The following is a 15,731-nucleotide window of genomic DNA, read 5'->3' as shown; positions in this document are numbered from 1 at the left end:
TTTTTTTTTCGCAGCACCGGATATTAACGGATCCTGCTTGCGACGATGCTTCATTTGGTTTTTCGGTGCGTACCAGCGGGCGCACCCGTTGTCGTCATCGGCGCCGGCCGCTGGCGCGCTGTGATCGCATCTCCCCGGTGTTCCCGTGCCCCACGTGGACCCACCACCGTCTTTCGTCAGCCGTGGGAGGGGAGCGCCTCATATAGCAGCCCCTAATTATCGTGCGGGGCTTTGTTCTTCCGCACTTTCTTCATTAGACCAGCTCGCACGCTTCTTGTCTTTTTTTGCACTGTTTATTATTTTCTTTTTGCCACGCCCGTGTCACTGCTTTCGTCTTATGTTTGGCTTGTTATGGTTGAACACTTGCGTCCCGACCGGCTCATCTGTCATTTTTTTTTTTTTGCTTTCATTAACCAAAACCATACGGCGCTGTTTCCTCATACAGGTACAGTGCACGCTTGCGTAGATGAGGGCAAAAGAAAATACCGTCAGCTCACCGCAGGCTATTCTGGTTAGTGTGCCAGCCGCAGCCGGTTTTGGTTTATAATAACCAAAGGTAACCAAGCTAGCTTTGACACGAGTTTGCCGAGAGGGAAGCGTCCTACCTGCGCTGTTTGTTGCCAGGGCACTTCTACTTCTTTTTTCTATTTGTAGCCTGTGTTTAGCCTGTGGTGGATTTCCCAGCCTGTGCATGGTTTCACCTTCACGCATGCCTCGCAAGGTTTAGCACTGTGTTTGAATTTATTCCTTGGGTGGCTAGTTGCTCACAGATGTGAACCCAAAAGCGGGGGCCTAAAACGCAACAAAAGACAAGGTCATGGATGTACGGTTAATTGTGTAGACGCAAACGATGACTCGTTATGATAATTATTGGCAGTTATTGAAACACCTAGTAACACACATGAAAGCTTGTGAAAGCGTGATTTCGAAACTGTACGCTGGTGCTTAGTTATATAGCGCCGTTCGTTAACGCCGGCTGCGCAATAAGAAATACCGCGGGGAGAAACCCGCTTCTGTGGAATTTCATTTGTCAAACTTGCGCCAGCCGAATATAGAAATGTTTGTTTGAGTGTAACCAGATCCATGTATATCGAAATGGTTGGTTTTTATTTTAACTAACTAACTAACTAACTAACTAACTAACGAACGAACGAACGAACGAACGAACGAACGAACGAACGAACGAACGAACGAACGAACGAACGAACGAACGAACGAACGAACGAACGAACGAACGAACGAACGAACGAACGAACGAACGAACGAACGAACGAACGAACGAACGAACGAACGAACGAACGAACGAACGAACGAACGAACGAACGAACGAACGAACGAACGAACGAACGAACGAACGAACGAACGAACGAACGAACGAACGAACGAACGAACGAACGAACGAACGAACGAACGAACGAACGAACGAACGAACGAACGAACGAACGAACGAACGAACGAACGAACGAACGAACGAACGAACGAACGAACGAACGAACGAACGAACGAACGAACGAACGAACGAACGAACGAACGAACGAACGAACGAACGAACGAACGAACGAACGAACGAACGAACGAACGAACGAACGAACGAACGAACGAACGAACGAACGAACGAACGAACGAACGAACGAACGAACGAACGAACGAACGAACGAACGAACGAACGAACGAACGAACGAACGAACGAACGAACGAACGAACGAACGAACGAACGAACGAACGAACGAACGAACGAACGAACGAACGAACGAACGAACGAACGAACGAACGAACGAACGAACGAACGAACGAACGAACGAACGAACGAACGAACGAACGAACGAACGAACGAACGAACGAACGAACGAACGAACGAACGAACGAACGAACGAACGAACGAACGAACGAACGAACGAACGAACGAACGAACGAACGAACGAACGAACGAACGAACGAACGAACGAACGAACGAACGAACGAACGAACGAACGAACGAACGAACGAACGAACGAACGAACGAACGAACGAACGAACGAACGAACGAACGAACGAACGAACGAACGAACGAACGAACGAACGAACGAACGAACGAACGAACGAACGAACGAACGAACGAACGAACGAACGAACGAACGAACGAACGAACGAACGAACGAACGAACGAACGAACGAACGAACGAACGAACGAACGAACGAACGAACGAACGAACGAACGAACGAACGAACGAACGAACGAACGAACGAACGAACGAACGAACGAACGAACGAACGAACGAACGAACGAACGAACGAACGAACGAACGAACGAACGAACGAACGAACGAACGAACGAACGAACGAACGAACGAACGAACGAACGAACGAACGAACGAACGAACGAACGAACGAACGAACGAACGAACGAACGAACGAACGAACGAACGAACGAACGAACGAACGAACGAACGAACGAACGAACGAACGAACGAACGAACGAACGAACGAACGAACGAACGAACGAACGAACGAACGAACGAACGAACGAACGAACGAACGAACGAACGAACGAACGAACGAACGAACGAACGAACGAACGAACGAACGAACGAACGAACGAACGAACGAACGAACTAACTAACTAACTAACTAACTAACTAACTAACTAACTAACTAACTAACTAACTAACTAACTAACTAACTAACTAACTAACTAACTAACTAACTAACTAACTAACTAACTAACTAACTAATTGTCTGACTGACTGACTGACTGACTGACTGACTGACTGACTGACTGACTGACTGACTGACTGACTGACCGACTCACTGACTAACTCACTAACTAAAAAATAAAGGAATAAACATGAGCTGCGCTGTCAAATCCGGGAACCCTCAGTTCCGAAAATGGCGCATCACAACTCGCGCAAGAAAGTAGTGATATGCCACAAGAAAATAGGTCAGCCTGCAGAGCGCCGGGCAAACCAAAACGTTTTTAATATTGTAACGAAAAAAAAAAAGCCGGCAGATCCTACGCCCTGTGGGAGTCGATGTTATACGAAGTAGTGTGAGGGGAGGGGGGGGGCTACCAAGTTAACAAAATGACCATGAGAACAGCAAGACGTAGGTGGCTGTTTCATAAATTACATAACACGCATATCATGACATTCATGTCATGACCTATTATTCATGTTCGTCATACACTCTTGCCATGCTATGCCAATTTTCGTACATACCAAGTTAACAAAACGACCATGAGAGCACCAAGACTTTGGCAAGTTGGTGGGCGACCGGATGGATGGATGGATGGATGGATACTTTCAAAGTGGCAGGCGTTCGCCAAGAGATGCTTCGCATTAAAAAGAAATAGACACAAAGTTGCGAGGCGTCAAGCCCTAGCCCCAGAGAAGTGTTCCGTCATCCATACACTGCGAAAAGCAACGCGGCTTGAATACAGGCACACAGATTTCTTCTTCCCGTCCGCGTTGAAGTTGCACTCCTTTTCACAATAATCGTCAGCCAACTTGCCGAGCTCCAGGTCTTTTTTACGCCATTCATACACAGTGCGCTACGTATAGTGTCGAATGGAAGCACACAGAGAGACGCCCGCACGCCGCTACAGAACGAAGAGCACCTTTCATGGCCACCGAAGCGGCGGCCATACCATCCACCGGCATCCTACCATGGTTATGCATATATATCTTTACACCTCTTCAGGGAATTTATTTGCATAGTTTCTCTCTGCCTCGCGATGTGTGTCTGTTAGCGCATGCACCATCGCAAAACCCCACAGCGTCTCCCTCCTCCTCCTCCTCCTCCTCCTCCTCCTCCTCCTCCATCTACCGCTCGCCTCCGGACGCAGCGGTCACGGTCTGATGTGCGGATAAGTGGCGGAAGCTAATTTGTCACGAGCAAGAAGCCGACGAGCTCCGCACGCTTGCTTCTGAAAATTATTGCGCGTCCCCGCGGTGCATGCTCATCTGAGGTTGCGGCGGCGGCACTGCGCTGCCTGTTCTATAAACAGCCGCTTTTCCGGCCACTTGGGCGCCCCCGGCTCGCCCCATGCGCTGCGCTAAACATACGTGGAATGTTCTACGCTTCGTTCGCGTCGCGTTCATTTTTCTATTTGGCTCGTTATTTTGGCCTCCTGCCTCTTCCGTTTTTTTTTTTTTTGCTTCGTTTCTTTGCGCAAGGTGCAATATGCGTTTCCGTTGCATCCTCCTCCTCCTGTTATACCTCTCTCATGTATGTTTTACCTAGAGAAATTTGCTCCCACTTCAGCGCGAAAACGTAAACACCCTAGTTGGCTTACCGTGTTGTTGACGTACTCAACTCCGGTGATTCCTTTCGTCATTGCGTAGCAGCGTCGTTTCTAAATTACTGTTTATTTTTCAAACTATAATCGCCTATGTGCACTCTCATTCTGGTTTAGCTGTCCACGTATTGTTTAGGCGTTTATAGGTGGTTCTATGTGGGCCGTAATATTTCTGGCCGAATTCGTTTCACTCCCCTTCCCACTTCCTCAGTGCGGAATAGCAGGCTAGAGCGCACTAACTCGGGTCGACCTCTCTGTCTTTCTTATCAATAAAATCTGTCTATCGTTGACATACTGAAATGCGACGACTGCCCATCCTGTACCTGTAGGCATTGTAAGCAAGAACTGGAGCAATCTTTATGAGAAAGAAAGAGAGAAAGAAAGCTCTTTATTTAAATGCAGAGAATTCTGCCGGCGTACACGTAGGTGCCTACATGCTACTCCGCATATAGGGACGGGGATCGGGGACAGAAATACCCTAGGAAGAGGAGGGCCGCAAAGGAGAGGAAAAGCAAGAAAATATAGCGTCATGTGCTGTACAGGTGACGCAGAGGTGATAGTGTTGCTATAAACGGGCTAGGGCTTGTCAATATTAGGCCAAATTCTTCAGGAAATACGAAAAGAAATTTTAAAGCCTCCCGATGTTTTCAAGTAGGAGGCATAGGAAATGCGTAGCTTTACAAGAAATACAGGCGTATCCTATTTCCTGTTATTCTCCAAATTATGCCTCTTTGTGGCCAAATTCCGGCCCGGCACTGGAATCCAAGGGGGGCGATGGATTCCTGGGTCTGAACGTTTCTTCGGGGTACGATGAAGGCTTAGGAAGTTTTCGCCTGCTGGCGTAAACACGGCCTTGGGGCCGTGCATGATCCATGTACCGTGCAAAAAAAAAAAAAAAAAAAAGACGCCCGTGTATTGTGCAATGGGCGCACACTATAGACCCCCCCCCCCCATCCTTCCCCCTTCCAAGTCCTGAAGAGTCACGAGGACAACGGCACGACGACGACAAACACGACGCGACGACTGCGGCACGAAAACTCGCCCATCGCGTATCCAAGGTGTAAGGAAAAATGCAATCAGTTCCTGGCGAGTTGTTGATCTAAGAAAAAGAAAAAACAGTATAAGAAATACAATGACGATACTCGCGACAGACGATGCTGAAGTGCCCTTAAAAGCAATTGCTGTAACAAAGCGAGTACGCGGCACGAGTGTGTCAAACAAGGTCGCCCCTCGGGCGTCTTATACTTACCCTCATCTTATACTTAAAATCATCTTGTTACTCGTCGTGGGCCAGATCAGACCAATACAAAATCTTTTCTTCTCGCTTCATCTCTCGACGTTCCTTTGTGCCGCTCAAATTCTGCGAGCCAAGTTGCGTTCGCCGAAACGAGCTTAAGTTCTTACCCATTTGCTTAACGCTGATTCTGCGATCTTTCTGCGAAGAGGGCAGGACGCAAGCCATACTAGGCTTGCAGGTATCGATTCGGCGTACTGGCAAAGCCAAAAGCTGAAAAGTTTATTTCCCTTACTTGACTGTTCTTTTTTCTCTTTTTGCTGTAATTACCTCCCTGTTTATATTTTTCAGTCGCCCCTATAGTCTTCGCTGTTCGCCTTTCGCCGCTTGTTTCCGCGAAAAGTAAATATGCCACAGAGCGACGTTCTTTTTTTCAGGAGAGATGCTCATTTCTCCGGAGAAGCATCTTCTCATTCTCCCTTTACAAGTTCCTTTCTTTAAGGTCATCAGATTTAGCTTGCAGTGCGCTTAGCTTTTTTCTGTGTACTGCAATTCACCGCACTTTTATCCATTACACGTCCACGAGCTAATACTCCAAGGCGTTAGCTATTGCGGGCTGCATTGTGAAAGCTATTCCCCCAAAGGCCTAGTGGGAAAGCGTGCGGGGAGGACAAAGACCTCAGCGCATCTGCAAGAGAATGAAGTCAAGTAACAATAAAAAAAAAAGTTGGCGATTGTCGAATTTTTTGGGGGTTTGTTTTAGTTTTATGTGTTTCGCTTTCCGCCAGGGGACAACTTGAACGCATCCTGTTCCTGAACGGCTAACTTTATTAGACACGAAAGAAATGCTTTGCGCCGCGGGCTTTAATTAACCGCCTATATCAAAACGGAAGACAGATTTACAGTAAAAAGAAAATTAATGCGGTCCGCCCTCAGGGTATAAAGAGAAGTCGTGCGCCTTTTTTTGAAGTCGTGTCGCTCAAACGGTACGCGCTGTCTGCAACGTGAAGGCTTTTATCTTCTACTCCTCTTGTGCTAATGCGGGCAAGTTTTCTCAATGAATATTTTTTCTGTGTTTCTGAGGCCAAAATAAAAGAGGTGACGCTTCTTCTTTCCTTTCTAATCTAAAACGTGTGCTCCACGCCTGCTTCAAAAAAAAAAAAAAATAACGCACAGAAAGCTTAGCGGACTCCTCCTTTCTGATTCTGACAGCTGCATTGACGAAATTGAGTTCACGTCGGTGAATGAAAAGAAAGTAGTCGGTGAGCTGGGGAGTGGCGAAAAAAATTAATACATGGCGGTTGCTGGCACTCGTACATGAAGTCGCGCCGACATCTTTAACATAGCGAACTTTCGCGCTTACTCAAAATTGCCCCTGCAGTCTCTCTAAGCCATCGGAAAGTAGATTCCGCGGTGTGGGCTGCGTGCGTGCGAGAAGACGAAGACGACCTCAAGCCAGCTTGAAGTGCGCTCCTTTCGACTAGTTACGTACAGTTCTGTAGCAGTTAGTTGGAGCTCGTCATCTGTTACGGTTAGCACTACGAGCCAGCTCGTATAAACAGTGAAAGAACGCATTCTCAAATTCCATTGTACAAAACTGTTGAAAACATACAGGGTATTTCATGCAACTAAAGTAGTCCATCATAGACACATAATAGTAACGGTCGCATTCAACTGCTATACGAATATGTTTTGACATGCGCTACAGTCGTGCGCCGCAAAGTGTATATAACTTTCTTGCATTCCTCGCCGGCTTGCCTGAAAGTACGCGACTATCAGCTGTTTCGGAACGCGCGTTACGTTGTTTAATACAACTCCGCCTTAAGGAATTTTACAAAACTTGGTTAATTTGAGTTTAACTAATTTTCCAAACAAGTTCAACGAGAAAAATTCTCATAGTAGCTGAAGACGACGGCGAACAAGAAGACGCTGGTCATCACGAATCCTTTTCAAACATTTGGTGCTAGTTATATGAGACGCCCGGTATCAACTGCGTTGAATTTGTTAGACGCAAAAAGGAGAAAAAAAAGGAAAAAATATGTGCATGCCGGACAGCTTTAGTTAGTTCCCGAGATGCAGTGCGGTTGCTTGGAGGCTGGCAATAATGCATTGATGGTCCAGTCAACACTTATCAGCACCCAGTTTTTCATAGTGCTCGTAAGTTTTACTTTGAACGTTAATGGATTCCATCACCGAATTTGTGGACGCATTTTTTATAACTGGGGCTGAGTAGACAACCTCTACTAAATAGACGAGTTCGCTACTTCGTGTGCTCTAAGGTAATGACTTGTTCTAACTTCTATTTCAACGAAGTGTGTACTATGCCATCTGATTTTGTACGACAAATACCGGTCAATGACACATCGAAAACCGCTTCGCAAACTGGAGCTCTGTGCTTTGACGAGACACGCCCGAAAGGGCATCACTAACAGGAGTCAACACAGAACGCCATATAACCACTAATATATCTTGCGCAAATAAAGACAAAAAAGCCACCTCTTCAACGGACAGGGTGGGCACCACGGCGTCATTTTTTTTTTTATGTGGTGTACTTTCTGTGCGCGTTGGGGCCGAACAGTTCGGACCGGATCTTGGGCAGGCTGTGCTGGGCGATCAGGTCGAGGCGCGCCGCGAGCGTGTTGACCACCTTCTTGCGGCCCTTCAGAGAGGTGAGCACCACGCCTCCGCACGTCTCCTCGGGCAGCCACCCGCTGCTGTCGAGCGCCACGTTCGCCTGTATGTTGGTCCTCTTGCGGAACTGCTTGACGGCCACCTGGATGGCCGCCTTGACCAGCGCCTCGTCCTTCTTGCGGCACGAGAGAACCACGTCCTTGTCGAGCAGCCGGTACAGGCCCTGCGACGGCGCCGGCGAGCCGTCCCAAACAGAATGAACGCCCGATTTGGATAGTAGTATGTCACCGATGGCAGCCGTCCCAAACATGATAAACACCCGCGTCTCTCGTTGTTTCTCGGTGCTTCGGCTGTCCATTCTAGACGGACAGTAAACGCAGAATACGGGCCCATGCTGTAGATATATATTCGGAGAGTATGTCACTGATGGCGCCGGCCGATGAGGACACGTGATTAACAAGCACGGCATGCCACGTGACGTGCAATTCGTGTGAAACAGGCGCCGAATTCACAAAGCTTTTAGTTCCCAAGTGTGCTATTGGCAATGGGAAAGAGCACTTACGCACGTTCGTGGACATTGTATATTGCCATTGCATTATCATCATGTTAAATGTTACATTTCAAATCAGCAACATTGCATATTAACATTGCACTCACAAATTGTCTCTCACCTAAAAACACTGGCTGCAGTGGCTGACGGTGGGGCGCTCGCCACTCACGATCACAATCGGAGTGACAACGAGGCAACCGGCGCGGCATGGGCAAGTTTTTGTGAATAAAGTCCGAGAAACTCCGCGAATCTGACCACTGCGGTGGTATTCTCAAAGCTAGTCGGATGCTAGTGCAATTCATAATAAAAACTAGCCGGCAATTATAACTATTATATTTTATAAGGCAGCTTGCCGATGGCGACAACTTGCAAATTGAAAGGGACCAAAGCGGACGGTGAGCCTCGTGACTTGTTTGTCTAAGGCTGGTTGCATTGTTTCGTTATGAATCTCCCACAGTTGTTCGTCGGTGACTAGCTGTTCTTACAACATGCTCTAGCTCGCGTGGCCCTGCTCATTATGCGATTCGCGCGGACATCCCATTGCTGCGATAAGAAAAAGTAACATATGTTCTTGCCACTTTAACGATACTTTTCTTTATTTGATTTGACGCTCTTTTTTGATTTCAAACACTCGAGCTACGTGCTGCGGCAATGAAGCACCGTCTCGTGGAATTAGCTTGTGGTTGTCTTCTGCTGCCGAACCTTCGCCTTGCCGTCCGACTTACCGCTTCTCGAGGAATTCGTTCCGATGCTTAGCGGCATAATGAGCACGGCAGCACGAAGGGCTGACGGCAGGATCGTCAGACATGCGCGGTGCCGAGACATGTCCCTGGGCGTGTACTATACTGCCGCGATCGTTGCATATTGCGAATAACGAGCAAAACCGTAACGACTCTTGCGTCGGTGCGCGCTATTAGAGATGATCCCGCTCTTACGTCAGCACCCTTAATGCGAGACGGGCCTGAGCGTCAGCCCCGTTCCCGTTTTATTGTTCCTCCGACTGCACTCGCGGTGCTGGCGTCGTAAACCTGGGCTCCGTGTCGACGCCGCAGCTGCCGCGCGCCTTCGGTCGTAACACTGCCGAGCCACCATCTTCCCCAAAACGTGTTTCTCACTATTTCCCTTGCTCTCTCGCTCTCTCGCTCTCTTTCTACCTCACCCTGCACCAACTCCCCCCCCTCCCCCCCCCCCTGTCTTTTTTTTTTTTTTTTTGGTTTCGTTCACCGGCGCCCGCTTTTCGCTCCTATCTGACGCGCGTCTCGGTGCAGCGCAGGGTTCCACGCGGTACCAGTGAAGCTGCTTCCGAGCCCGAGTTGCGTAATAGTCGTCGAAACTATGTAGGAAGGCACCGCCGCGTAGCCTTGTCGTGACCTCCAAGTATAACGGCACAGCAAGCTTGCAGAACCCGTTATATATATAAAAAAAGAAGAACCATATTCCGGTGTGGGAACTTGCAGCTCCGGATTTCATGGTTCGAATTCACGAGGCTTTTAGTTCGCAAGAAGCGCGTGCCATGAACTGGCTGCTATCTCTAACGATAGGTTCCCTTTCGTGGTTGTCTTGTAACCGTTCTTTCCAGCAGCGCTGTAGGGTATATGCGAACAATGTGGGTACAGATCCAGAGTTATAATACACGAACGCTTACGAGAATGCAAGGAAATACACTACAAGAAGAATGGCGCGATTCGCGCTTCAATGATAAGAGTCCCGCCTGGTGAACTTTCAGCAAACCGTTACGCTGTGCCCTGCGTACTCGCAATGGCGCGGATGCGTGCGCCGCAATATTGGAGTACGCATCAATCGTAACAGCACTGATACACTAATGGCAGCATGTAGGACTGTGTTGCCCGTCGTGGTAGCGCAGCGACTATGACGTTCTGGTGCTGAGCTCGAGGTAACGGGATCAATTTTCGACCGCGTTTTGATGCAAGCGAAATGCAAATAACACTCGGTACTTCAATTTAGGTGTACATTAAGAAACCGTAGGAGGTCAAAATTAACCCAAGACTCCCCAAACTACGGCGCCTCTCATAAGTCGGATGCTGTATCTTTGGGACGTTTAACCCTAGGAATCAATCGCGTGGTGCTGTGTTCATCAAAACCACGCCTAGGTCTACGCGTTAAATCTGTACAGAGCTGCAGCCAAGAAGCGAGAGCACATTGTAATTAACTAATAAAGGTTCATTCCTTCATTATTCTATAATGGCGCTACTATAGCTTGCACTCCTACGCAGCCGTGATATAGCCTCGGTGGCGATATAATTATTTCAGAGCTATTTTCTGGCGCCCTTCCTGTGGAAAGAACATCTGTGGCACGCATGAACGTTCCTGTAGCCCCATAATCAAATATGTAGACCCGTAGACAGGAACGCGAAAATTATGTCTATGCAGTAGTTGGACACAATTTAACTTGCGTGTAACAAAGATTTGCTCATAATGCACCACGATGATAATATGCGTACTTATCGTAAACCTAACGAGGAGGAAAATGACTAAGTGACAGCTGAGAAAGCGATATTTATTGCGGCACTAGATTGCTGTTCGAACAATGAGTGTGATTCTCTCGAGATCTTTCCGATCGTTCTTTCAACCAGACCGTGTATTCTTCCCACATAATAAGTTCAACGGCTTTCAAGCGTAATCTCATCACAAACCAGTTCCCCCTTATCTGCAATTATTCTTTACCATGGATATTTGTGCCTTACAGCCTGGCATTTGCTTATAAGACCCAACATAACCAACGTTTCACAACGGCTCGAGGTAAGGTGGAATTCGCTCTATTCAGTTTCGTTATTTCCGGGTTTCACGACATGGATCACCACCGTGTCGCGCGATGTTGCCCATACGGGTACTGTTCGTGCCATGCACGTCATTTAGCTGATCCAGTGAGCGAGAAAGATAAAGGTTAACCGAAGGGCCACACTTCCATACTTGATTATTTCATACATTCACCGCCACGGACGCGTGAGAGGCGCCCATTAACACTCCCACGGCTACGTTTGGTACCTGTAAGCAAATACGCAATAACGTAAACGCAGAGGTAGCTGGCGCCAGTGTACGCATTATGCAGACGTTTCTGGGTTCGCTTCCCACCCATCGGTGACAAGTTCTATTTTCTTCCACTTCCATTTCTCCTTTCTTTTTATGAATAATATATAGCTCGTCGCAAATTTAACACCTATCGATAACCACTTCTACATTTCCATTAAATAAAACAGTCAATTTCCTCGAAGCTTTCCTGTGCTTCATTGTCTGTTGGCTTCATATAAGTATCCCGCTACACGTTTACGCTGACGCTTCTACTTGTTCAGAGCCGATTGAGCACACGTGATCGCCGTCGTACTGGGACCGTGTTGCACGTACTGTTTGCATAGGTTCAAAGGCCAACTATTCCGAAAGCCGTGCCATGCGTGGTTTAGTTTTCAGGTTCACCCGCATCTGTCGCGTCGGCTCAATTCGGGCCTCAAGAACGCACACTGGGGACTACTCGCACCGCTTTTCAAACGTACGGGCTATACAGAGCGGTAACACGTGTGTAGGCACAACAAGCGTTCGTTGCTATTCGCATCTACGTTTCTTTTTTTTTTTCGGCAGCTGGTACCTGCAGGATGAGCCTCTCGAGGAAAGGCTTGTAGCGGCTCTCCTTGCCGCTGATGTAGACGAGGTTCTTCTTGGTCTCGGCCACCACGCGCGCCACGTGCTCGTTCATGGCCTGCAGGATGCGCAGGCGCGCCGTGTTCTTGATGAGCGAGTTCTGGATCTTGCGCTGGCGATCCACCTGCTTCTCCTTGCCCGAGAACGAGTCGATGATCTTGAGGCGCTGCTCTCGCACCAGCCGCCACTTCTCCGTGTTGAACTCCTCCTCGGCCTTGGTGTCAATCTCCTCCACCTTCGGCGAGCCGCGCGCGCAGATGTGTGAAGGTCGCGCTTAAATACGCCCGCTTACTTTCTTTGCAGTACTGCTGGCACACAAGCCAGCACGCGCGCTTGCCCGAGAGCGACAGGCTACTATAACGGTGGCCCTTGTACAGAAGCGTTTTGATTGGTGACCATCGACCGGCCTGTTCGCTCGAACTCATCGCTATATACGAGAGATTCACAAGCTCTGCGTCGTGAATGTTCTGGCCGACCAACTTGTTGCTAACCGTCATGCCTCAAGAATTGATGCCCACAGGACGTTCGCAGGTGCACTATTCCTCTCTTAAATAAACACCGGAAATGAAAACTACATTTCGCAGCCGTAAAATAGCGCATCAGAGTTCTAGTTGGCTAATATACTTTATTTGCTTTTAGAATGCATAGACGCCACTTGATTTTCCGTAAGCGCCACGTCGTTTCGTCCACCCCTGTGTAAACGCAAAGTCTATTATACATTCATGGATAAAACGGGAAGTGGCTTTTACGCTTACGCATAAGGTAGGGTTTGCCGCCATCACGTTAAAACAAGACACGCCCACACTCTGTGGATCTCTGCTTCTGTCTAACGTACTCGGCACACCAACATACCATTCCCACTGAGGTCATCGCTACTGTGCGCTGTGAATTTAGCAGCGCACGCACGACAGCTTAGCTTCGATGCTAACGCAGTCATACGCAGTCACTCTATACACATTCAAAGTCTCCTTTTCCGTAGCCGTACATGCGAAGGAATGCTCGTCTGCGCTAACTTGAGAAAACTGCTAACTTGGTAAAACTGCTAAACTGGGAAAACTGTCTAGTGACGATGTTCATCTTGCGCGACGCAAAACGACACACTGACGAAGAAACAGCGACGAGAGATATAGCGAACGATTTACACGTACCAGAAACGTAGCAAACGCACTACATAAAGGTGCCCTTCATGATGGGTTCACACGACTGACGGGATTGCCGATTTGTTCTGCGGACGAGCCTGACGCACAGGAGGGCACAAGAATCCATAGCTGCTCACGTTGCGATTTGCTGCATCCCAGTCACGTCACGCTGAATGAACCAGTTATTCGACCTATCATGGATAGCCTGGCTCATAGCGCAGAGAGCGTGCAGACGCTGCCCCGTTCTCCAAACCAAGTCTTCAAATTTTGAAGCGGTTACCTTCTCGTCGGCCTCTTGTTCGATGAAGGCCACCATTCGGTAAGCGTCCCCCGTGGGGCCTGCCGCAACCCGAATCTTTTCCGCCATTTTATGCCCCCTGCGGCGACCTCGATTGATTTGGGTAGGCTCGTCTCGTATGGGTGGCCCGCCTCGGTGCTTCGACGGGTGGTGGCCGGCGCTTCTTCTTCTTCCTCCTCATTTATATTCTCTCGTGACATTTCCTACGCGAAGCGACTGTATCGCGTCAACGCTGTAATCATGCTAGAGTTCGTACCAGTGTAGTGTTATGGCGTGGAGAAATGTTCTTGTTGACTCCAGAAACAACAGAACTCTTCCTTTCTCTTCTTTTTTTCTTTTTTATAATTCGGGGAACTAACCGCAAGACAAATGTAGTAAGAAATATGAACAAAACGAAAAAGAAGAGTGTAGCAACCCGACTGGCATCAACAGAAACATTTATCGAAACCATGGGGATAACTATAGGATAAGTTAATTATAAGAAAATAGTAGATAAACTTAGATAAGAAACTTTGGATCAATTCCAACTTGTCATATTCGTCATCCCTGTGCAGAAGCATTCAACTGCAATGCCGCTACACAACGGCGGAAGATGACCGCATCCACCATCCTTCTCACAGCACACCATCCGCATGCACGCGCACCTACTCTCCGCATTCGCCCTCTTCACATTCTTCTTCTACACAGTCCAACCACTGCAGCATCAAAACACGTCAAAACCCATCAGCATCCAAACCCAGCGAAACAGTTTCGCCGTGAAAGCTAGCACTTGCAACTTCCGCAAGAGCTTACGCACATTGTATGCATTCCGTCTTAATGCGCGTAGTTTTTGCCGTGCGTCGTCATTCGTACCATATATTTCAAGAGGGCATGTAAGAGAACATGATGAGCAATTTCATATTAACGAATTTTCCACAGCGCGCAGGGTGCATTGATTGAAACTGAGTGACATAATTTATGTCACTCAGTTTGGCCTACTTTAATCAGCCTGTTTTGTGATGAAGACCTCTTCCAATGATCTCCACTTACCCCCTGTCCTGCCCCAGCTGTCTCGTTCCTCTATCATGAACATACGACGAAAAAAAAAGATTGAGGACGGACTTGTCACTTGTACTCTCGTAATACTGTACAACTTGCAATAAATTCTAACACTCAGTTATTTGTCGCGGCAGCTCTGGAATACTTGCGACAGCGAACTCAGACTTGGGTACAGAAATGGGCTAATGTTTCTGGTCGCGTTTACAAACAGCGAAAAGGTCAGTGCGAGGAACAATTCGAAAGCACTTGTGCAACCGCCATAAAACCGCGAATGCTTTGAGCTGAAAACTTCGGCGAGGCGTCAGGCGCGTTCAGTGTTCGTTGCATAAGCACCATTAGAAATCTTTCGCTTTCGCAACTAACGATTGTGCTGCCCTGTAAACCTCAAAGATGTCTCTCGCTTCAAACATTGCATCAGCGCATGTCTCTGTTTCCATCCAGCCCTTGCACCGTGCATGTGTGCGAAATACATCAGAGTTTGCAGCCCTATAGTATTTCGCAACGTCATACCGACGACGGCAGTTCGTGCTCGACCATTTCAACGCCGAACGTCATAGGAATATTCTGGGTATGCAGGCATTCAGGGGCTATTGTTGGGATGTGAACTCTTGCTTATATAGGACGCGATATCCTGTTGGCATAACGTCAATATTGGTCCACTTCCTTGACTTTACAGAAACCATAACAAGGCAATTGTAGACTTTTCACGAGACACCAAACAGGGGCACATAGATTTATAAATGTCGCAAATAATGTTGCTGTAGTTGACATATTCTCCAACAATTATTTGCCGTGTACTTTTGCTTTTATAAATTGTAGTTTAGGGCAAATAAAGTTAACTTAAGATTCAAGGCAGGACTAATCACTCGCCTTGGACATATAGAAACTTCGCGACGAACGATAAAATTATGCCG

General features: G+C 47.9%; 3 protein-coding genes across 4 annotated transcripts in view; 1 reads left to right on the top strand and 2 right to left on the bottom strand.

The window, feature by feature from the left end:
- The window catches only part of LOC142571890 (uncharacterized), a 473,725-nt gene that overhangs the window by 90,842 nt on the left and 367,152 nt on the right, over positions 1-15,731 (bottom strand). The window lies entirely within an intron of this gene.
- LOC142571887 (V-type proton ATPase subunit E-like) overlaps positions 1-15,731 on the top strand; it is a 35,325-nt gene that overhangs the window by 7,765 nt on the left and 11,829 nt on the right. The gene's annotated exons all lie outside the window — the stretch shown is intronic.
- LOC142571888 (V-type proton ATPase subunit E-like) lies at positions 7,961-13,860 on the bottom strand. The gene is made up of 3 exons (XM_075680570.1): positions 13,762-13,860; positions 12,290-12,577; positions 7,961-8,361 (listed from the first exon to the last, which is right to left on the bottom strand). The coding sequence occupies exons 1-3, from the start codon at positions 13,846-13,848 to the stop codon at positions 8,047-8,049; spliced, it is 690 nt and encodes a 229-aa protein (XP_075536685.1). The 5' UTR covers positions 13,849-13,860; the 3' UTR covers positions 7,961-8,046.

This window comes from Dermacentor variabilis, chromosome 2 (assembly GCF_050947875.1).
Source record: "Dermacentor variabilis isolate Ectoservices chromosome 2, ASM5094787v1, whole genome shotgun sequence".
In the NCBI taxonomy this organism is placed as follows: Eukaryota; Metazoa; Arthropoda; class Arachnida; order Ixodida; family Ixodidae; genus Dermacentor; species Dermacentor variabilis.
The sequence above is the reverse complement of the archived record's forward strand: the minus strand, read 5'-3'. Positions and strand labels throughout refer to the sequence as shown.

Coding starts and splice junctions, on each gene's coding strand:
- LOC142571888 (XM_075680570.1), bottom strand. CDS start 13,848: ATGGCGGAAAAGATTCGGGTTGCGGCAGGCCCCACGGGGGACGCTTAC. Junction 12,578..13,761: donor AACAAGAGGCCGACGAGAAG/GTAACCGCTTCA, acceptor GGCTCGCCGAAG/GTGGAGGAGATTGACACCAA. Junction 8,362..12,289: donor TCGAGAGGCTCATCCTGCAG/GTACCAGCTGCC, acceptor GCGCCGTCGCAG/GGCCTGTACCGGCTGCTCGA.